The following is a 25030-nucleotide window of genomic DNA, read 5'->3' on the forward strand; positions in this document are numbered from 1 at the left end:
CACGCCAAGATTAGCTGGCCACTTTGTTGGGTATGTTTATAAAGCTGATTGCTGATCACTTGGACTGGATAAAACAAACAGAATATATTCTCAAAAGAGGACAGGCTCAAGGCAAGTTAAAGGAGAAGTACAAAAGAACACAGGAATCTAGCAACAAAAAATATGGATGTGATAAGACATAGATTTCTAAACCTGAAAACAAGTCCCATGAGGGAAAAAAAATTGATTGCTAGGCCACATTCTTTTTGAAAAAGAACAGATCTCATCACTATGGAATGCCTACCTCATTTCACTGTCTCCTCTCTCTCCCACTTCTTGCCCTACGCTCTCTCTCTCTGCTTGGCTAAGCTTACTTTGGCGGCTTCTTATAAAGAATAAAAGAATTAAATCACTTCCTATAAGTACACTGGAGGGAGTGGCTAATCCTAGAGAGTCTTACTGAAAAAGGAAAAGATTTCAAAGGTCAATGGAAATCATTTGAAACAACGCCCAACCAAGCATAAAAGATAGCTGAGCCAGCTATGCTGCAGTCATGAAACACTATTCAGGTTGGTGCCTGACCTTTCTTCTCAGTCATGAGATCCTTTCACCTTCGATATGGACTTTTCCTAACCCAGGTGCTGCTACAGTTGCTTCCAGCTTGATCCTGCATGCAGCAGCTCTTATAGGATGTGACCTAGAGACAGCTGCCCTGCTTGCCCCTTAGTTAAACCACACACTTGAATTTTCCAGGTCTGTTCCAGATAGCTTTCCCCATTCTGAACTATCCAAACTGCTTCTTGGACTAGGCCAGATATGACCTGATCCACTGTGAAAGCATGAAAGAAGCCTGGAACTTGAAGTTAGGGACAGTAAAACAAAAGATACACATGCACTTAGGACATGATGGTGAAGAACACTGAAGTCAGAGTGGGCCAGCGGGACCAAGGAAGTATAACGATTGCCATAAGAGGCCAGACTAAGATGAGAAATCTTCAGTCTATAAAATCAAAGGCTAAGAGGGAATATGAGCTAAGGAGTATAGAGCAGTGGGGAAAACACTGGGCAGGGAGTCAGGAGACCTGGGTTTTAGTCCTGCTCTTTTATTAAGTAACTGTGTGACCCTGGGCAAGTCACTTAACTATGAACTCAGTTTCCTATAGAAAATGGTAGTTAGATAAGACCAGCCCATAACCTTCCAGATCTAAGATTTTCCCAACTTTTATGATAGTAGGAAATGCAGTATGGGATTAAACATTTGCCATGGACAATTCACCAAGAAGCAATAATAACTATTTACATTTAAATAGCAATTTAATAAAGCACTTTCCTCAAAACAACCTAAGTAGGTAATACAAGTATATAACCAAGAACTGGCTAACCAAGAATCCTACCGAATTATGAACACAAGAGCAGCAGAGTGGAAAACTAAGTTGATTTCTCAGAACCCCGCCCTGCTCCTGCCCCCAGCACCTTGTTTTTTGGCCACAGGAGCACTCCAAGCATCAGTCTTTGGGGTCTTTTTTCTATTACTGGTGTCCAAGTGGATGTGAACCTATTAAAATAAACATAAGATTGCTCCATGTGTTGCTACAGAAATAATAAACAGTGAATTTTTACTATTATTTCTATTAGCAATTCATAGCATCCAAAGTACCATGTACACTGAACCCTTCCACCTTTAATATGAACTCTTCCTGCTGTGTCTTTAGGGGGTATGCCAAAAGGAAATTTTAGCATGGCCAGCTGTTAAAACATTCCCAAATACCCATAGGGGTTCAGGCACCCTGGAGATGGTAAGCCAGAAATCAGAAACTCCAGTATCCAGTAAGCAGATGCTCAGAATAAAAGATCCCTTACCTTATAATATTTTGAAACTGTATGCCCCAACATGGGGTTGGCTGCACCTTGTGGGGGGTCAATACTGAAAACAATCTGTAACACAGAGACATGGTAGAACATACTATGAAAACGACAAAATTCAGACAAGCAAATAAGGAACCCAATAATCCAATGCTCTGCCTCTGCCTCTCTGTCCCTGACCCAAAAACCTTTCTTCCTCTTACAGAATCTTTAAATCATATCTTTCCTCTACAGAACCCTAAAGAATGTAGAGCACTTCCTTGATCTCCTATGATTTGGGCCAGAGGAGTATTTTGGTCCTGGCAGAGAGAAGTCTGGGACTCATTCAATAAATATTCTCTCAATAACCAGAATGAAGACCAGGTGCCCTTTTCTACAGCACATCATATGAATATGCACAGACAACTTCCCAGAATTTCTATAACAGAAAACTTTTCCAGCAGAAAAGTTCCATCTTTCTCAGTGTGCCAAGTACAAAACTAAGAGACGGAGCAGGGACAAGGCACGTGATGTCATTCAAAGAGTTCTAGGAAGCTTTTCCAAAAGAGAGGGGCTGACTGCTTGAAAGAGACCTGTCGGCCAAAAGTTGATCCTGGGACTCATGCCGGGCTTCCTGTGCGCAGTACTGTGGAAATTCAAAAGCTATGTAAGACATAGAATCTAAGAGGTGGAAGAGGGCCTCAGAGTATCTAATGTACCTTGCTACATTACAACATGGCTGGGGGCAGCTAGGTGGTGCAGTGGATAAAGCAATGGTCTTGGATTTAGGAAGACCTGAGTTCAAATCTGACCTCAGACACTTGACACTTACTAGCTGTGTGACCCTGGGCAAGTCACTTAACCCTCATTGCCTTGCCAAAAAAAAAAAAAAAGAAAAAGAAAAAGAAAAAGAAAAAGAAAAAGGATAGGGGGACAGAGCAATATATGAAAAATTCAGGAAACATACAACACAGCTAACAAGTAGTCGTCCACCTTTCCTTGTAGGGCTCCAGAAAGGGGACTGCTCTTCCTCCTTCCCAAGCAGCCTATTCCATTTTTGGATGCCTTTCCTGACAATGAGTCTACCCCTTTGCAGCTTCTGCCCGTTGCTTCTCCCCACTAGCACCCAGCAGAGTAAGTCTAATAACTCTTTCATGGGATAACCTTTCAAATACCTGAAGACAGCTATCAGACCCCATCTTTCCCTGCCCACCCTAAACATCCGTCTGGCTCCTTTAATTTATCCTCCTATGGAGGATATGCAGCTTTGTCATTATCATTGTCATCTTCTACATATATTCCAACTTGCTGATGTCCTTCCTAAAATGTGGCACCCAGAACTGGACACTGTGCAGCAGGTAGCATCTGACTTTGGGCAGAAAGCACCAGAAATATCATTTCCTATATTCGGGGGCATTATATATTTCTGAATGGAGCCATAGACTAAAGTTGGCTTTTTGGGGGCTCCCCCAGAAAGAACTATGTTTCTGACACCTAAAATATAATTGAAGAGACAAAATATACACATAAAAAGATTTGAATAATAACATGGGGCAGTAAATTATTACATACCAAAATGAATGGTACAATCAATAAGTAATATAGGCGATGAGAAGAGAGGGAAAACTAGTGCATGAAACAATCAGGGAAGACCTCAATGGTGCAGTGGTACACTGATCTCTCTGGATAACTGGTAGAATTTGGAATAGGTGGAAAGGAAATGAAAACACATTTTTTAAAAAGAGGGCATTGCATAAACAGAGGTATAGAGTCAAAACCCAAGGTGATTTATACAAAGTGGAATGAGGAGACTGACCTGGCTAGAACATAAGGTTCATACAAAGGAATCTGTGGAAGAGAATATGGAGAGGTGGAATGGGGGTCTAATTGTAGGTGGCCTAGGGTTGAGTTAAGTCTTTTCCTACAGGCAATGGAGGTTTCTCAGCAGGGGATGAAATGATGTTGAAAATGATAAAAATTGGGGGCGGCTAGGTGGCACAGTGGATAGAGCACCGGCCCTGGAGTCAGGAGTACCTGAGTTCAAATCTGGCCTCAGACACTTAACACACACTTACTAGCTGTGTGACCCTGGGCAAGTCACAACCCCAATTGCCTCACTAAAAAAAAAAAAAAGAAAAAAGAAAAGAAAATGATAAAAATGGCATTTTAGGGAAATAAACACGAAGTTGTTGACATAATCGAGACATGAAGCTGCAGTGGGAGTAGAAAGGGAGGGGAATATATGATAAACACTTTGAAGGAAGGATTGATAAAAACTGGTAATAAGCACAACACAGGTAAGGAAAAAAAGGGAAAAGTTAAGAGGATGCCAAGGATTCGAACCTAAGTAACTGGAAGAATGGTAAATACCACTGATGAAAATGGGAAATTAGGAAGAGAAATCAGTTTGAGGAACACCCAGATCTGATGGTACTACATTTAATTGTTGGGCAGGCTCAGATTCTAAGGCTTCTCTCTACCAGATTTTCATTCAATAAACTTTCTGTAAGTCTCCATCTTCCCCACCCCAAGGAGGAGAAAAAACACTTCACATCATCTGGGCCATCCCCTAAGAGTCACAGTAGATAGGATTCCAGTGAATTTTTAAAATTTTGTTTTAATTTTAAGTTTCCTTCAGGAGATGGTATATAGCCCAACTTGTGTTGTTCTGGCTAATAAAGGGAATTGTTATAAACAAAAAATCCACCACATGAGAGTAGCAAATCTGCAGGTGTCCAGGCCTTTCCAAAATGAATGAAATTTTCATTCAACATTTAATAAGCATTTATTGAACACCAACCAAATGCTTATTCCTCCTTTCCCAAATAACATTTTTACTTGGTGCTTCAGGATTTAATCTGTACATTATCTCATTTGAACCCAGCATTGATGTTGTAAGGTAGTGCAAACATTATCATCCCCATTTACAAATGTGGAAACAGAGACTCTGAAAAATTAAGTGAATAGATGATCACACCTCCTCTGAAAGGCTTTCCAATTTGAGTATTCAAAACATGCTTGGTCATTTACTGCTGGTTCCCCACCACCTAACTGGGGGATAGTTGAAGCCAGGAGTCCAAGGAAATGCAAAACAAATGGGGCAAACTGCTTGACACACTTTGGCTTACAGATGATGTAAAAAGAAACATTTCCCCAACTTGCAGCAATTCTGGGTCATGTTTGCCAAGAGAGGGAGCATAGTGCAGTGCAAAGAGTAACGCCAGAGTACCTGGGTTCAAATCTTGGATCTGCTATGAACTACAGACCCTTGGACAAATCATTTGACCTCCCTAAGCCTCAAATCTTCCTGTAAAAAAGGAAGTTAGCTGAATTACATGGCCTCTGAGGTCCCTTCCAGCGCTAAATCTAGGATTCTAAGTCATTTCCTCTCTGGCCCTCAGTTGTTTTTGTTCTGAAAATCTGTAATAGCAGAGGGTCAGATAGATAGCCTCTTTTAACTCTACATGTATGATCCTGTAAAGTTTCCCCAGAATCACTTCTCTAGAAGGAACATCCCATCTCTGCTCTTAAATTCAGGCTAAAGAGAAATATGATTGTACTGCCTAAGACTGCAGGGGAATAAACTCCATTGGCCAACGTCACACGGGGGGGGGGGGGGGGGGGGCGCTTTCTTGTAGATTTGGTCAGTTCTCTGGACAGTGACTCCAGTAGGACTTCTGAGACCTATTCATGCTCATACATGAAAAAGATCAAGCAATTACTACCTCCATATGTCTAAAGAGTTATTTTCTTTTTTACCCACTATCAGTCTGGTTAAGAATACAAGAACCCAGGGCAGCTAGGTGACGCAGTGGATAGAGCACTGGCCTTGGATTCAGGAGGACCTGAGTTCAAATCCAGCCTCAGACACTTGACAGTTATTTCATTCAAGTCTTTTTTCACCCGAAGTGGCATGGAAACCAAGAAATCTCTGCTATGTGTAACTCCAGAGTAAGTGAAGAGGTGACAGTGACAAGGGACCTTTTGTAGCAATGACTCTTTTGCAATTTATAGTGGAAAAAACAGAAATATACATTAAGAGTACTACTGGTATTGCTGTTTCCAATAATCACTAACAGTGAGAGAAAGAATACCAAATGAGGACAAATCTAATTAGACTACCTGCACTTAGCGTGAAAATACCTAACATAAAATTCTGTCACACTAACCTACAACAAAACAAAGAAACTATTGATCTCTACAGAGGGTACTAGTTAAGATGCCAAAACCTTTACAAAAATAATGACAGTCTCACCACTCCCTTGGCGAGTGCTGGAGAGGGCAGGATAGAACAGAGTGCCTGCCAATAGAGAGGTGAGGAGTAGGAAGGGGAAACCCAGAGAAAAGTAGTCACTTGATCTTAATCAAAGCATAGTCACTCGATCTCAATTTTTTGGGCGCTGCTAGAAATGCTGTTGGAAAGTGGTATCAAAATGCAGAATGTGCCAAGAGTTAAGCAACTCCACGTATTCTAGATCCAGTCCAAAGTCCAGGCCAATTCTTCCATTAGTTCATTTCATAGCATTTGAACCTGTTTTTTGGCTTAATTTTCCTATTCTGTAACTAGCACCTATTTTGGGACTCATGATGAAACATGCCACTCACCTCCTAACAGAGAGATGATGGACTCAGGGTGGAGAATGAGACAATATTCTTTGGGCCAATACAGACCAATACAGGAACTTGTTTAATTTAATCATGCATATTTACCTGAGGGTTTTTTTCTTTCTTTTTCAACTGAGGGGAAGGGTGTGGGAAGGAAAGAAAAATATTTTTATGTGAAATGAATTAAAGTTTTCTTTTATGGAGCATTTGTGTGATGGTAATGAAGAAAAGAACTATTTCCCTTTGTGTTTTTCCAGTGCTCCACAGTTTTGTACATATGGGGTTTTTCCATTCCAAAGATCTTTCATATATCTTGTCCTTCAAAACCTAGCTCAGATTTCACCTTCTCCTTGAAGTTTTCCTAAACAGCTACAGGTATCTGTTTTATTATTATACTTGTCACCTATCTACCCATTCTGCCATCTCCTAAAGCCTGTTTTAGACTGTTGTCTCAATTGTTTCAGGTGTGTGTTCTCCAACCAGACTGTAAAAGTGTCCAGGACAAAAACCATGTTATATACTGCTTTAGTCCCTTAAGAGAAGACACATCAGTAGATTACACAATGGATGTCTTCGCATAACAGATACACAGTCGATGCCCAATAAATGCCTACTGAGTTGTAACTATGTGATTTGGGGCAGTACTAACTTTCTTAAGGTTTGGCTTGGCTGAGCAATGTTTTTGTTTGCTCACTAAGATAACCAACAAGCTGTAGGATAAGTGATTAGATTATAAGTTGTTGGTAGACATTCTACTACTGGTTTGGTGACTGGCTGAATACTGAGAACATAGGTTCTTCCTTTCCATTCCATTCAGTGATGTGGGTGTAAAGGAAGAAACAAGATTTTGAGGTTGTTTTTTTGTTTTGTTTTGTTTTTTTGCAGGACAATGAGGGTTAAGTGACTTGCCCAGAGTCACATAGCTAGTGTCAAGTGTCTGAAGTTGGATGTGAACTCAGGTATTCCTGAATCCAGGGCCGGTGCTTTATCCACTGTGCCACCTAGCTGCCCCCGCTTTTGAGTTCTTTAAAGCACAATTACAATTTTGATTTCTTTATAGGAAAACAGCCAGATCATTTTGGCAGGGTATCAGAGAAGCTAAAAATGTTTCTATAACTGCTCTGCTCAGTTAAACCTGCACTCTTCCAGTAGCATTTATAGGGCAGCTAGGTGGTGTGTGGATAAAGTACCGGCCCTGGATTCAGGAAGACCTGAGTTCAAATCTGGCCTCAGACACTTGACACTTACTCTGTGACCTTGGGCAAGTCACTTAACCCTCAATGCCCCACCAAAACAAAACAAAAATTTACTCCTCAGTAGCATTTACAAAGGCTCTCCCTGGGCTAGGCTACATTTGTGGGTGCTCTGATATTTGCCAAATGTCTAGGATGACACCTAGGATTTCATCCAACTAAGAAAAAACTGAAATAAACTAAACTGATTTCATAAACTTGCATAGAACACCTAGAAGTCCTCAAACAATAATGACAGCAGCTCTGAACAATATGTAGAAGTAGGAAGAATCATCATATGGCCTAAGCTGATTCCACATAAATGTTTTGCTGAAAAGATCATTATCAAACAGTGGAATTCCTAAAAAAAATGAGGCTATGTCATAAACATTTGTGGAATGAATACACATTCCACTTGTTGAACACTGGTAGTGGAAAGCTGTGAAAAAAGCTGTGAACATCTGATATATTCAAGGACCATCCATTTCAAATATGTGATTCAATACAAATATATAGGACAGAGATGGGAAATCCTCTTTTGAGGATTAGCAAATCCTTAATAAATCTAGACATACGGCATACCCTTCCCTTCTGTTTCCCTTTCTCTCCCTCCCTCCTCTCTCTTTTTTCTTTTCTTTCTTTCTTTTTTTAAAATTAGATTTCACAAGAAGTCCCAGCTCCATCTGGTGGTGATGAGAAAAGAACACACCACAGTTTAATGTACCTTCAGTTCAGAATGAATGAATGGTGTAATAATGAGGCCAGGAAACTAAAGAAGGGCAGAATTGAAAGTGGTTTCAAACTCTGGAGCTTCTAAAAAGAACATAGGAAAATTATAGCAAACCAACAAGAAGAAATTGTTGAATGAGTATGAGTTTGTTTGAATATTACCTGGATAAGACCATAAAATATGAGATTCCCAAAGAGTTGGGTTTTTTTGCCCTGGAACTATCCAGATATAGCTGGACTTAATCTTAATGACAATCTAGTTGCCTGACTCCTTCAGAAAAAGTTTATGGTCATTCCCAAAGTTTGATAGAAAAACAAAAAAAGAAAGGAAAGAAAAACAAACAAACATTATAGGGCATTGGGTAGTGTGGTATAAATGGCAATAATAATAATAATAATAACAACAACAAAAATATTAGCTAGCATAAAACAGCAACAACTAATAATAATAGCTAGCATTCAGATAGTGTTGTTGTTTTTTTAAAGTGAGGCAATTGGGGGCAAGTGCCCAGGGTCACACAGCTAGTAAGTGTTAAGTGTCTGAGGCCGGATTTGAACTCAGGTACTCCTGACTCCAGGGCCAGTGCTCTATCCACTGCGCCATCTAGCTGCCCCTCAGATAGTGTCTTAAAGTTTGCTAAGTGCTTTATATATGGATTGGCCTTAGAATCAGATCCAGTTGCAGACACTTACTAGATATGTGACCCTGTGGAAGTGACTTAACTGCTCTAGACCTTGGTTGCCTCATCTGTAAAACGAGAAGGATGGACTGGATAGTCCCTTCCATCTCTAAAACTGTGATCTATGACCAGGCTCCCAAGTACCAAAGGATTTCAAGACCACATCTCAATAGGATGCCTTGAGTCTCCATCCACCGGCTTGTGTTAACAAAGTCAATGCTTGTTATCCAACAATGCTTTTAGATGGAACACTTTGTAGTTCTGAGGAGGGAAAGCCTCTTACTATCCCTCTGCCATATTCCTTATCATGCTTATGGACAGAGACAGATAAAAGATAGGGGCTGATTTTTCAAATTATTTACCTGAATGATATCCACCAGCTTTTGTAAGCCTGCTGTATTGTTAAATATCCCAGTACCTATGGATAAGGGCAAAAATATCGTAAGTTCATTTTGTGTAAGTACAAATAGGCATTTAGAACAAAATCATTCAACAATAATATCTTGTCTCTTTGTTTGGTCTCCTGGTCAAGAACTGTCTGAAAGGCAAAGCACCACTAGACCTGCAGAGATCAAAGTAGCTACTTTAAGTGACCACACTGCTCCACAGGCCCCCTAAAATCTCAACTAGATGACAGGTGATATCTACATCTCTATTTTATTACTTGATAGGCAGTATCAGTTTAGGGAAACTTGAGGTTTTTTTTCAAGTTAAGTGCTCAGTGTAGAATTTGTTAATGAAAAAGCACCATAACTGCTTTTGTCAGAGGAACAAATGTGTGAAGTCAAACAGAAGAATCATCTTATCTCCTTTGGATGTGGGGTTGATTAGGGGAATAGCTATGCCACTTACCCCTACAGAGCACATAATGCTAGACAGGAATTCTGCTGAGAATGTGCTATAAAAACTGCTAATAAATACCAGTTTTGCAAATCCAGTGCAACTCTGACACTGAATAATGTCAATTCCCCAATGTCAAAATCACCTGGGATAAAATAGTTAAATTGAGCTCTGGAAACAAAAGAATGTACCCTAAGTCATATCACAGGGCAATTACAATTCAGTTTGAAAATGATTCTTGGCCATCTACAAAGCTGGGGGACTACAGTTAATAGTCACCAAAGCCCCTACAATGAGTGTTCTGCTGGTCCCACTACATCATTGCAAAATTCCTTAAGTTACACTACCTTTGTTGATGGCACAAATACAAAGAATCAATCTTAGTTTAAAAATCCACTGTGAGGGGAGGGGGGAGGGAGGGGAGGGAGGGAGAAAAATCTGAAATTGTAAAGCATGTATAAACAAAAGTTGAGAACTATCTTTACATGTAACGGAAAAAATAAAATATTTCATAAAAAAAAAATCCACTGTGTCTTCATCTCCCTTTCTCCTCACATACAATGGGTTCCCCACTTGCTGGGAAGGGGAAAACCTCCCATTAAAACCAATCATGTAAAGAACGAGACAAATTTGCCGCTAAAAAGTTGCAAGCTGAGAGAATGACTTACGTCCTGCCATGAATTGTATGATCTGCTCCAGTGACTCCAGGAGGGAAGACTTGGTCTGAAAGGTTATATGGGCCTCAGCAAACAGATCAAAGATATAGCTGCCAAGTAAGAGGAGCAAAGTTTTGGATTTGACAAAAGAGCACAGTCCAAATTTGGGGAGAAAGATTCAGCTGCTCATGGTAGCCAAACATGTGAATTGGTTTTAGGCACCCTGCTGTGCCAAAGCTTCCCACCCACAGCACTTTTGCCTGCCTTCCCTTTGCCAGTGAGATGGTCATTTCAGCTTCCGTGACTGACCCTTTTGTGTTGGCTCCTTTTTCTAAGTTTACCCCACCCATAAGCGATGCATGCTAAGTGTCAGATAAAGAATCCACAAAGAATCTCCACCCCAACGTTTATCTGCTTATCAGTTCAACAGAAGATAGCCTCGGCTGGCTCTAGACACACACACACACACACACACACACACACACACACACACACACACAAATTTCCCAAATTTCTTTATACTACTTTATACTACTACCTATAATTTAATACAAATTAAATACTGAGTGGAAAGTCAAATGAACTTATGGATAAACTGCAATGTTTCCAAATGGTTCTTTTTTTTTTTTTTTTTGCGGGGCAATTGGGGTTAAGTGACTTGCCCAGGGTCATACAGCTAGTAAGTGTTAAGTGTCTGAGGCCGGATTTGAACTCAGGTACTCCTGAATCCAGGGCCGGTGCTCTATCCACTGTGCCATCTAGCTGCCCCCAAATGGTTCTTAAAATTCCTGAACTTTCTCCTTCACTACCTCAGGCCAGAGCTATCAGGAAAAGCCACCTTGAAATTAAAGAAAAGCAGAGGCAAAGAAGAGGTTAAACTTTTTCTCTTGGCAGATGATAGGATGGTTTCCTCCACAAGGTCTTATTCCAGTAACTCACACTATGAGGGATGGGTGTCTCTGGGTGTCAAAGACTAAACCAGGAGCAGTGTACAAGTACTACAGGTTCTGCCACGCTGAGGGAGGTCTGGGTATGTCCCCAACAACTGTCTGAGCCTCTTCCTGAGAACCAGCCCAGGAGAGAATGGAGGGACTGGTCACCAGCAGGCTGGCCACTGGGTAACCAAAAAAAAAAAAAAAAAGGAGAATGGCTCTTGGTCCTGCCCCAAGCCCTTCCACTTCTGGTACAAAGGTAGCAAAGCGGTGCCAAGGAGAGTAAAGCACAAAACTTGAGGAATGAATTTACCAACCTTCACATTTTTGTTATAAACAAATACAGAAGAAAAAAGGAAGCTGTATCTAGGTGGAAAAATAAGTTAGGATAAAAATGGAAATCATCAATTGAGAAAACATCTTGCTTCAAATATTTCTTTTTACCTATCTATGCTAAACAAATTGAAAACAATGACAAAAGATAGAAGCAGCTAATGCTGAAAGGGCTATGGGAAGATAGGAACATTGGTAGATGAATTAGTACAATGATTCTGGAAAGCAATTTGGAATTATGTTGGAAAAAATAACTATCATATTCATAGGCATATGCATATACCAACCCTGTCTCAAGGAGATCACAAAAAAGCAATTGTCCATTGATTGGAGAATGGCTAAACAAATTTGTGTCATATGAATAATATAATGCTAAAATGTCATAAGAAACTATGAATATGAAGAACTGAGAGAAGCATGGGAAGTCTCATTTGAATTGATACATAGGAAAGTAAGCAGAACCAGTTAAACAGTGTTGATCCTAACAATTTAAACTAAAAGATAAAAAAAATGGGACCGAACATTATGTTACCATCCCGGCTAAGTTTGGTCTTGCTGGCAATTGGATAAGGAATACTATACATACTGTTGTATATGGTTGATTACTGGTTAGTTTTGTTCAGCTTTTTGTCTATTTGTTTGTTTTTTAATCTTTAACAAAAAGTCATCAGTATTTGATTTCCATGTTGACCCTGAGACTGCACACGCTCCACAGAATGTAAGAAGTACTTTTGATGAACTTTCCAGGATGGTTAGTTAACTAAGAGGAAGCTATCATAATTCAATGGCCTGGAGAAAGTTCATAAAATGAAACATTTGGAAACCACAGAAAAGTCTTTATGATATACTGAACTGGTTGGATGAAAGACAGAATGGTAAAGGAATTATTACAATTCTGATTCTTCTTGGAACACTTACACTTTGAGGGTAATCTTATCAATTCTGTTCTACAGGACTGATGGAAGAGCATTGTAAATCATTTTGGGGGAGGAGGGTGGAGAGGAGGAAAGAGGCAGAGACAGAGCTAGGGCTAAGCACCAGGGAAATAAGGAAGTAAGTATCCTGAAGGAATTTGCATTTCAAAGGGGAACTAGGAAGCAGGAGAAAGGGGATGGATAACGGAATACCCAAGCAAGGCTGGTGACAAGGAAATGAAGCTGTTCAGTGAGTTGAGTCAGGAGTACAGTCAGTAGCCCCTCATGAAATGGCAGTTTGGGCTCAGGACTTGGGTGAACCTCAGGGCAGGAGTATCTCTGCAGAAAAAGGCTGCAGGCCAGGAGGTGAAGTCCAAAGAATGCAAAGTACTGGACTGTAATAATCCTGCACTGTATCTCATGAATAAGTATCTTCATGTTTGTTCATCTGTATTTTGGTGCTTGGTGTTCATAAGTATCTGCAAAAAGACTACCATGCAAACAATTATAGCTTATGTACAACATCTGAAGGAGAAGATGAATTCTGCAAAATCAAATCAGCATATACTAGGTAACTCTGATGCAAAGGCAGACATAAAAATAAGGGTGTTGGAAAGCTAGAAGACATGATTTGGGGATAAGGAATGAGAGAGGCCAAAGAGTTACAGAATACACCAAAGTTTCACATCTATAGATTAAGAATGCTCACATCGGGTGGCTAGGTGGAGCAGTGGATAAAGCGCCGGCCCTGGATTCAGGAGGACCCGAGTTCAAATCTGATCTTGGACACTTGACACTTACTAGCTGTGTGACCCTGGGCAAGTCACTTAACCCTCACTGCCCCGCAAATAAATAAATAAATAAATAAATAAATAAATAAATAAATAAAGAAGAATGCTCCCATCAAGGAAAGAATTGAGAGATGCTGAATATGGCAAGTGCCAAATTACATCACAAAAAAACTGATTACATTGTAACAGATAATAACTTATTGCCAATATGGGAATGATTCCTGGACAGCTATCTATATATAGTCAATCACTAACTTATAAGAGCAAAGATCAACATCATTACAAAACTAGAACAAAAGTGAAAGAAAAGATATGAGTACAATTAAAACTATTTAAGTTACTGATACAGAAGGAAAGGACATCACCATTGATTATAATGATTTCATACAGAAATTTAGTGTAAATCGACTGCCATAATGAGAAGACCAAAAAATTCTAAAAACAGCTGCAGACCACAAACATTCTCTCCTTGCCAAGTGGAAAGATACGGCAGCCAAGGTCAACATTAGACAGAATATAAACCTTATTTGTAAAATCTTACAGAAAAAAGAATAATGGAAGATTATGAGCACTATCACTTCAAAAAAAGACCAGTGAGAAGTGGAGGGAAAAACAGTGAAGAGAGATCCGACTAGGCAAAGTCATCCCAAGGGCATTTAAGGATGAAATTGGCAGGACAACAGACAAAAAAATGCAAAGGATCTAAAAAAGTTTTTTAAAAAAGATAATAATAACAAAGACCACCAAGGCCAGTTAGATTTTTAACATCAGATGTTAGGACACCAGATGTTTCTTTAGGATGACAAATGGCACCAAAGTAAACAAAGTTGTGAAAAGCAACTGAACTGAACCCAGTGTTTAAAGAGAGGGTCTCTGTGGAAGAAAACAACTTTGAGAGAATTTAGAGGTTGCCAGGTTATCTGAAGGAGGGGAAAATATTAAAGGCATGGAAAAACTCTCAGATCTTATTAAAAAAAAAAAAGGAAAGAAAACATCGATAACTACAAACCCCATATGCCTACTTTTCTAGCTACATAAAATTTTCATGAAAATAACCTATGTAGTCATCTCCTTACTGAAGCTGTGAGAATGGACTAGGCAGAGTTCTGATAGCAATATTCCAGAGTAAACTACATCTTTACCACTATACGATGACTGCTTTACAAAATGTATGACCCCATTGACGGGAAACATTTCTGTATGAATCACTATAATCAATGGTGGTGTCCTTTCCTTCTTCTGTATCAGTAACTTAAATAGCTTTAATTGTACTCATATCTTTTCTCTCAGATAGATCTGTCTGTGATTTTATAAATCTATTGTGTCTGCCAATGATGCAGATTGCAACCACTCCATGTTGGGACTCTTGTCGATGTCCTACTACAAGTAGGCCAACAAAAGGCTTACCCAGGGTGATGAAGGCCTTCCTCACTTCCTCACTGACATTTCGAGGATAACAACACAACACTCTGGCTATCTACCCTTGCCACATGACCAGCAGATCATCTCTTCCTACCATGTATCTCCCAGAATCCATCTTCAACTCCTGTTCTTTACTAGTCATGTGCTGGTGCCTCCCCACTGGCTCCCCATAGCGACACTGGTTTTAAAGGAATATTAGTTTTAAAAAGATGAGCCTTTGTTTTTGAGAGCAGCTTGGGGTTATTAAAGGTGCTCTGCTATTTCCCAAAGGCAACCCAGTCAGCTCTTCTCCATCTGGTCAAATCTGCTGGTTGTCCGTCTGCACTGTCTGTCCCACATATGCATAATAATGAACCAGCTCTAGGGTCATACACACAAATGGATCTCACAATCTGGACAACAGACATTCATCTATTTAGTCATTCCTGTGTAGATGGTTGCAGCAAACTCAAGCGATTGTTTCCAGGAATCTCTGCAATGATCCAGGGCATATGACACTGTGCTAGTTATATCAATAATCCCCTAAAAAACTGTTCAAATTCTCTAAGAAACAGAGATATGTGAGCTAAAACAGCTGTGAGATACAACCTTATAGCCACCAAACTAAGGATAACAGATATTCTTGACAAGAGAAAAGTCCTATCTATACAAAAAGGCCCATAGTAACGTTACTTGTAACAATGAAAAACCATAAACAACTTACGTGTCCAAAGTTTGAGAAATGGCTAAATATATTATGGTACATAAACACAATGACATAAGAAATGACAAACATTAAGAATATATAAATATTCTGACTTACATGAAATAAAGCGAACAAAGCAAAATCACAACAATATGAACCCCGAATCTTAACTATGTAAGTTATAATACAAATAACTTTCAAGTTAGATCTGACAGGAGATATCAAGGTCATGTGACCAACATGATGGAGGACTAGACATTTTCTGTACCCCTCACAATCTCTCAAAACTCCCTCAAACAATTACACACAAGAGATCAAAGTAATTGCAGCTAACCCCATAGGTCAACATGTTAAGAAATCTAACAAGATAACAACCTGATGCATTAAGAGTAGAGATGGCTAATTCTTATTCCTTAACATGCTCACTTGGCATCATCTCCCTAACCAACTCCCAAGTTCTGGCAGGGAACCACAACCAGACTCTCAGGCTTGTGTTCTGGGATTTACTCCATAATTTCCTCATTGATGCTGCTATGTATACCTTGACTCACATGGCAGCGAGCAACAAAACTCAGCTTTGCCCAACTCCCCTCTCTTTTCCCCACTGACTCTCCCTCTGTGGAGGTGGAGGTTTAGAAAAACAGAGGAATATTCTTCCTGGGCCTGCAGAGTACTGATATAGCCACACTCAACCTGGAAACTAAAGAACAGAGGAAACAGAGACAAGGTACCAGAGGCTGTACCAGGCCAAAAGGAAAGGGGACTGGCATTCGTCTAGGACCAATTCATATCCCCCCGCCCAGGAGTTCCTTGGGGCAGGGAATAAGGCTGTGAAGATTGAATACCTCAGTGTAGGAGGAATCTGAGACAGCTTTGAGGCCCAGTCAGAGGAATCTACTAACAAAGTGGAAGATGTCATATATAACATGATTGTAATATATAACCTATATCAGACTGCTTGCTGGCTTCAGAAGCGGGGAGTAAATGGAAGGAGGGAGGAAAATTTGGAACTCAAAGTCTTACAAAAATGAATGTTGAAAACTATCTTTACATGTAATGGGAAAAAATAAAACTATTTTTTTAAAAGTGGAAGATGTAATGTTGAAAACTATCTCTACATGTAACTGGAAAATAATAAAATACTTTTATAATTAAAAAAATTTTTTTAAAGTGGAAGATGTTAGAAAATGAGCAAAAAGACTAAAATTCTGAAGATTTCAGAAGAAAACTCAGAAAACTGGAGCACAAGCAGATAAATCAACAGAGAAGATATTAAAACAGAAGTGAAGATCACCATGAGAGCACCTAAACAAGTCCAAACATTTCAGAATATGTATTGTAAGGCCAAGGAAACGGAACCAACACCTGATGAGATAGAAGACCCTGTGGATTCCCAAGAGAGCTTAGGACCACAGTAGGAGGTTCTCAAATGGTTCAAGAAAGAAAAAGAATTGTGAAAGAAGAATATATGGCCTGCACAGGAAAAATAATTATCAGAATAGAAAAGCTTGAATCCACAGTGATATGTCTCTTCAAATCAGATCCAACCAAAAGGCAGGTGAAGTATTTCTCATAACTATTATTACCTGTGCCCCAAAATGGAGCCCAAAACTTCCACAACAGAAAGTACATTTGTAAATAAGGAGACATAGATGAAGGACAGCAGTGTAAAGGTCTCAGCTTGATTTCTCCTATTTTCAGCATGTGGGTGATCTGTTCCTTGCATGAAACTTGATGCTAATTTGGTGGCTGAAAGCTAGCCTACCTCTCTGGAAAAAGCAAATCACAAAAGGCAAACAGTAAGACAAAATGTTCTAAGCAATGAGAGTAGATAAAATTTCTAGTATCCGTGGAAATATATTGTTTGAGGAGTGACAAAGAAAGAAATACAGTTTCCTACCAGTTTTTATCAATTCTGGGCTGTTTCAAAAGGAAAAGATAACTTAATGTGTGATAGAGAAACAGAATCAAGAGAGAGAGAAAACTGAAGAATTCTGGTGTTCTGACCAGATTAATTAATTAATCAATGATTGATTAATCAATAGATATTTCTTAAACTCCTCCTATGTACTGGGCACTGTATAAGGTTATGAGAATACATGTACAAAGAGTGAAACAATCTCTGCTCACAAAGAGCTTCCATTCTAATTCAGGAGACAAATATATGGCATAAACAGAAAATGAATAAATAAAAAATATATCCCAGGTAGTTTGGATGGGAGGGTACTGGTAGTTAGTGGAGTCAGGAAAAGTTTCATGCAGAAGATGGTGCCTGAGCTGCATTTAAAGGAAGAGAGGTTCTATGAGGGACAGCCAAGTGTAACTATACTGCAAAGTGTAGGATGGGGTGAGGGTATTGTCCAATGAGCTGGAAATATGGGGTTACAAACCTAAGAGACTGAAAGAATGCTTGTGCCTTTGGTGGAAATAAAAATATTTATAAGAGGAGACTGTTTTTTGGGGGAAAGGTAATGATAAAAGTAATGGTCGCTTGAAAGAATGAAAACAGAATGAAAACACATTTATTAAGCACCTACTACATACTATATACTGTACTAGGCTCTGGGTATACAAATACAAAAGTGAAATAACCCCTGTACTCAAGAAGCTTACATTCTTTTTTTTTTTTTTTTTGGCGAGGCAATGAGGGTTAAGTGACTTGCCCAGGATCACACAGCTAGTAACTGTCAAGTATCTGAGGCCGGATTTGAATTCAGGTCCTCCTGAATCCAGGGCTGGTGCTCTATCCACTGTACCACCTAGCTGCCCCAAGAAGCTTACATTCTAATAGGCAGAGAGGCAGCTTAACCCCAATTGCCTCACACACAAACAAACAAACAAACAAACAAAAATCATTCTAATAGGCAGAGACAACACATAGGAGAAGTCAGAAAAGTAGTTTTAGGTTGGGGTGTCACAGGGGATAGTAAGTCAAGTCATAGGGGATAGAGCCTTTTCAGAAGTATTGAAATATTTCAGAAACATGACTGGATTAATTTGATTACTGGAGGGGGGAAGGAGGCAGGAAGTAAAGGGGCATGCAGAAACAAGGTAGACGGCTGGATGGGATGTGAGACATAGTTTCAGGTGGATAGAAAAGTGGGTTAGGTTGGGTTGTAATCACCTGGCCTCCAAAAGTCTACTCTGTAATCATCTTCATCTATCAGATGAAAGCTAGGATGACTTTTAGGGACTGAGCTCCTAGCCATTTGATCTTCATGATCTCAAGCCCCAAAGAGAAACGTGAGGGAACCTGCCCTAACCAAGACATATAGGCAGATACAATACAAAATGCAGAACCCTGGGACATGAGTCTTCACGGGTAGGACTTACCTTCCAGGCTTAGTCATGCCAGTGTTATTTCCTGGAAGCTCAATGGCATCAATTACACTTTCCAGTTTAAGAAGAATTACTGCCAAGGCAAACAGAAGAGAGAATGAAGAGAAAGACTGGTAAAAACTGTTACATAAGCAGGTCTACACACCTATATCTTGGTTCTATTCAAAATACTCAATCTCTCACACTTCGATGGGGTGTAAAAGAAAGGCAGTTAAGAACTGGAAGAAAAAAAAAAAGAAAGCAGGCCCTCACTGATACTCAGATACCCAAACATCCAGATAATCACATAAAGGTCAAGCAACAAAATCTCTTTTCATGTATTTAGGTCAGCTGACATCATGGTAGTGCTCAATGAATACCATCACTACCTCAATTCTGCAGGCCCCTGCAGAATTATCTGCAGAATGTGGTCTTTATTTTCCTAGGTGAAGTCCAGAGCTTCGATGTGCTGTGCTCAAAGAAAAGTCTCAATCTATCCCTAGCAACTCCCATTCATCCCAAAGCTGGACTGACATGGCCAAACACTTTGCTCCCTTTGAAATCCTGACAGATGAGCCTTTAAATTTTTTTTTTAATGTCTTATTGATATCCTTTGTCAACCTCTCCAGGTTGAATCCTCCATTGTAACAACAATAACAACAAAACACAAACCAAAAAAAATTAAACACAACCACCAAAGATAACTATACCACAAGGTATAGACATTCTGTTTTAGTCCCCAAACTCTTGTTAGAGAGGAGAAAGGGATTTCAGTATCTCTTCCCTGGGACCATCATTGCCTTTTTTAGTTTCTATAATTTACATTCTTGTAATCATTGTGTATGTTGTTCTTTTTGTTCTACTTACTGCATTTTCCATCAGTTCATACAAATCTTTCCAAGTTTCTGAATTTCTCACATTACATTCATATGCCACAGTTTTTAAGTCATTTCTCAAATGTCATTCACTCACTTTGTGTACAATTCTTTGATCCCCGAAAGAGGGCAGGGCCACCATGAATATTTGGGTATATTTGGGATCTGTTTCTATCTTTCACCTCCTATGGTCTTATGTTCACTAGCAGAAGCACTGGATCAAAGGGTTGTATGGTTGAGTCACTCTGATTGCAAAATTCCAAATTAATATCCAGAATTAATCTAAAATTCAGAGCTCCACCACAAAAAGTTTATTAGTATACTTGTTGTCCAGAGGTACTCCAACACTTACTTTTACTATCTTCTATCATCTTTGTGAATTTATAGGATGCAACGAAAACACAAAAGTTGTTTTAATTTGTATTTCTTTTACTATTAGTAATTTAGAACTATTAGTAATTTAGCATCCTTTGATCACTTATTTATTAGGGAATGATGGGGGTGACAGACCACTTTCTTGTTTTCCTACAAATTCTTGTCAAAAAGGGAATTCGTCTAAGAAGTTTATGACACTGGGTTTACCAAACACTGAGCTACTATTTTGTTCCACTAACCTACTTTTCTGCTTTTTAACCAGTACAAAAAGGTTTTATGATTACTGCTTTATAATAGAGTTTTCCTCATTATATCCCTTGAGATTCTTTTGTTCCTCCAAATGAGTTCTGTAACAGTTTTGTATTATTCTATAAAGTACTTTCTTGGTTGTTTGATTGCTCTAAGCACTAAATTTGCAATTAATTTAAGCAATAGCATTCTTTTATTATATTGGCACAGCGAGTGAACCACTTTCCAAAGATTTCTCTTCTGTTATTTCTATAGTTTTGTTTCTATAAATCTTCTATGTGTCTTGTTAGGCTAACTCCTAGTTATGTTAGGCATTTTGTAGTTATTTCTAATTCAATTTCTCTCAATATTTCCCAGGTTTTTGTTAGTATTATATACTGGCACTTGGGGGCAGCTGGGTGGCGCAGTGGATAAAGCACCGGCCCTGGATTCAGGAAGACCTGAGTTCAAACACTTGACACTTACTAGCTGTGTGACCCTGGGCAAGTCACTTAACCCTCATTGCCCTGTGCAAAAAAAAAAGTACTATATGCTGGTGATTTCTGTGGATTTATTTAGTATCCTGCTACTTTACCTCAAACTATTATTCATCTCAACTAGCTTCTTCACTGATTTCTTTGGGGTGTTTTAAGTATACTATCATATCAACTATAAATAGGAATAATTTTGTCTCTTCTTTGTCAGTTCTTGTAATTTAAAACTAGAATTATGCCAAAATTATCGATAGAAGGTCCTTTTAAAGGGCTTTAACTAAAAAGATTCGACAACAATGATCCCCTATTCAAGCTCAGCATTCCAGCAAGTATTCCTATACAACTCAGTTTCTTAGAAAAAGAGGTAGAATGAGAAAAGTTAGACTTACTTTTTACCTTAGCTATATCTTCAAGCTCCATATTCAGACCTGTACAAAACAAGAAACAAGATAGAGTCAGTATGTGATCCTACTGAAAATCAGGGCATCTTTTATTAGGTAAGGGTACAGTCTCAACCAATCATCTTTCCCCATTCTATGTCAGAGGACAGAAAATACAAGCAAAAAATTAGAGTTGAATAATGAACCTTGGAAACCCATCTAAAGACATGTAATGGCTAAACAAATTGTGGTACATGATGGTGATGGAATATTATTGTACAATAAGAAATGACAAGCAGGATGACTTTAGAAAAGCTTGGAAAGACATGTATGAAATGATGTATTGGGAAATGAGCAGAACTAAGAGAATACTGTACAAAGAGACAGCAATAGTGTTTGATAAAGAACTGTGAATGTCTTGACTATTCTCAGCAATACAATGATCCAAGGCAATCCCAAAGGACTATTGATGAAACATACTATCCACCTCCAAAGAAAGAACTGATATTGATGGAACAGACTGAAGCATGCTATTTTTCACATTCTTACATTTAAAAAAAATGATTTAATTTGCTTGTAAAAACTGACAAATATGGTGATATTTTGCATGATCATACATGCATAACCCATATCAGATAGTTTGCCACCTTGGGGAGGGAGGGAAGGAGCGACAGAGATTTGGAACTGAAAAGTATAAATAAAATAAATTAATAATTTTTTTTAATAGGAAAAAAAAGACATGTACAGTTGAGATATATGAGACTGGTAAGTTCACACCACCCATTTGTACATACAGTTCTCTGGAAGAAAGAGATGCAAAGGAACTTGGGAAATGTCCAAAATTACTGCTACTATAGATACACTTAGTCTTGGAATTTGAGATGCGGATGTCATTTCATTTTAAGGAAGATTGCTGTTAGCCCAGTGAATACAAGTTTCAACAGGATTAGGTTCTGCTTGGCTAGAACTTGGATCAGTGGGCTTCTGAGGTCCCAGACTATCAAAAAGCCAATTTTCATATGGTGGAAATCCTGTTTTTATTTTAGTCTGAATGACCTTGTGACCCTTTATTATTTCTCTAAAAACTGTTTCTTGACTCCTCTATTGTCACACTCACCTGAATTGTCAAGTTCCATGTTGAATTCTGCATGGATTTCATTTTGCTGCAGCAACTTCGTCTGTTCTTCTAGCAGCTGATTTATTGCATCTAGGCCAGATGCCAAGTCAAAAGGAGTTAGATCGAATGAAGCTGATTCCTCACATACCTTCTCCTGAGAGGTAAAGAAACCCAAATTGAGAGCAGAACCAGGAATGAATGCTAAATACACCTCAGCTCTGAGCAGTTCTAGAGGTAGTGAAGCCAGAGACTGGCAAAGTCACTCAGGACATGTCTGTCATGGACTCAGGTAGAAAAAAACGAAAGGAAGAAGTTAAAAGTACAGGAAAAAGATACCCAAATCCCTTAATAAAACCTGACACTAACCTACCTAAAGGATAGACATTAAAAACAGGAATAGCCTGGCATCTCCTGTATCTTGGGCTACATAGTTGTTCTATGTAGCCAGAGATATAACAATTAATATACTCCCATGAAGCAAAAGAGATGCTTTGGAGTTTTACATTTACATTTCCTTTCGAATAACTATAATAATAAAAACTAACATTTATAGAGGGCTTTAAGGTTTGCAAAGCATTTTACATGTATTATCTCATTTGATCCTCAAAATAACTCTAGGAGATAGGTGCTATTATCACCCCCATTTTAGAGATGAGGAAACTGAGGCTGAGAATGTTAAGTCACTTGCCAAGGGTCACACCGCTGGTATTTGTCTAAGATTTGAACTCAGTTCTTCCTGACTCGAAGTTCAATGTTCTGTCTACTATATTAAAGAAAAACATCTGGGAGACAGCTAGGTGGGTGCAGTGGATAGAGCACTGGCCCTGGATTCAGGAGTACTTAAGTTCAAATCTGGCCTCAGACACTTAACACTTACTAGCTGTGTGGGCAAGTCACTTCACCCCAATTGCCTCACGGAAAAAAAAAAGAAAAACATCTGACCCAAAGCCCAAAGCTCCTTGATTATGCCTTTGCCTCAGGACTCCATATTTTTTTTTTTTTAGTGAGCCAATTGGGGTTAAGTGACTTGCCCAGGGTCACACAGCTAGTAAGTGTTAAGTGTCTGAGGCTGGATTTGAAATCAGGTACTCCTGACTCCAGGGCTGGTGCTCTATCTACTGAGCCACCCAGCTTCCCCTAGAATCATATAATATTAAGAGGGGAGTCTTAGAGACCCCTTCCAAATCATAGATAGAATCTCTTCCACCCCTGTATCCAAAACATAACTCTCCAAAGTCAGAGTCCAATTTCTGCTTGAACATTTCTAGAGACAGGAAATCCATTACATCAGAAGGCAGACCATTTCATTTCTAGATTTAGCTTTAATATTTAAGATGTTCTTTCTTACATTGATCATTCATCCACTCATTCAATGATCCTAATTCTGAAAGAGGGTTTAAGAAGTAGGGCTTGAAACATACCTTACTCCAGAACCATTTCTATTCAGCAGGCTTTAAAAGCCATGATTCCCTGTAGTAAAGTGTTCCCTGTTCACAAAAATCAATGGCCTTGAGAGCAAAGACAGTGAATGTTCCCTTTCAGTACTAAGGTTAAGCAAATATTATAAAGAAAGGAAATGATGTCAAAAAGGAGAGACTCTACCTGCTAATAATTTTCAAATGCCACTGCCCCAAAAAGATAAAAAATAAACCCACATTTTGTAGCATAATTTCAATAATCAACTATACAGGGGGCAGCTAGGTGGCACAGTGGGTAGAGCACCGGCCCTGGAGTCAGGAGTACCTGAGTTCAAATCCGGCCTCAGACATTTAACTCTTACTAGCTGTGTGACCCTGGGCAAGTCACTTCACCCCAATTGCCTCACTAAAAAAATAAATAAAATAATCAACTATACACCTTAATGAAACAAGTTCTGTTACATAGTTGGTAGGACTGAAGAATGGCTTCCAAGAGACTTCCAGCAACCTGGCAATATATAATAAAAGCTACTAACCATATATTTTACCCCAGCTGTTGTGACTCTATTCAAAGAATGTTATTAGGAGAAAAGAAGGTCCTAACTACACATGAATGTTCTATGTCCTATGTATCCAATGGCTGGGAAATACTAAATAAATTATAGCATGTTAATGTAATATATATATATAAAATATCATGTCATAAAAAGTAACAGACATGAATACAAAACAAAAATGTGGAAAGAACAAAATGAGGCTGACTACAGTCATATGAATAAACACCAACAAAGGAAATCAAATTTTAAAATGCCAAGACTGACACAGAAGGCAAAGATACAGCATTCCCTGGTCCCACCCCTAAATAGTCCAGCAGATATTTACTTGTCAGTCTGCTTTTAAAAAGGACTTGATCTAGCTACGTGGCGCAGCGGATAAAGCACTGGCCCTGGATTCAGGAAGACCTAAGTTCAAATCTGGTCTCAAACATTTGACACTTACTAGCTATGTGACCCTGGGCAAGTCACTTAACCTTCACTGCTCTGCAAAACAAAAACAAAACAATTTTGGGCAGCTAGGTAGCACAGTGGATAGAGGACCGGCCCTGGAGTCAGGAGGACCTGAGTTCAAATCTGGCCTCAGACACTTAACACTTACTAGCTGTGTGACCCTAGGCAAGTCACTTAA

General features: G+C 39.1%; 1 protein-coding gene across 1 annotated transcript in view; it reads right to left on the bottom strand.

Moving 5' to 3' along the window:
- The window catches only part of RTEL1 (regulator of telomere elongation helicase 1), a 100081-nt gene that overhangs the window by 48058 nt on the left and 26993 nt on the right, over positions 1-25030 (bottom strand). The window contains 7 exon segments of the mRNA XM_043980203.1: positions 1453-1534; positions 1840-1914; positions 9430-9485; positions 10576-10673; positions 18974-19052; positions 21320-21358; positions 22428-22581. Coding sequence (XP_043836138.1) covers positions 1453-1534; positions 1840-1914; positions 9430-9485; positions 10576-10673; positions 18974-19052; positions 21320-21358; positions 22428-22581 — 583 coding nt within the window.

Source organism: Dromiciops gliroides, chromosome 2, assembly GCF_019393635.1.
Source record: "Dromiciops gliroides isolate mDroGli1 chromosome 2, mDroGli1.pri, whole genome shotgun sequence".
In the NCBI taxonomy this organism is placed as follows: Eukaryota; Metazoa; Chordata; class Mammalia; order Microbiotheria; family Microbiotheriidae; genus Dromiciops; species Dromiciops gliroides.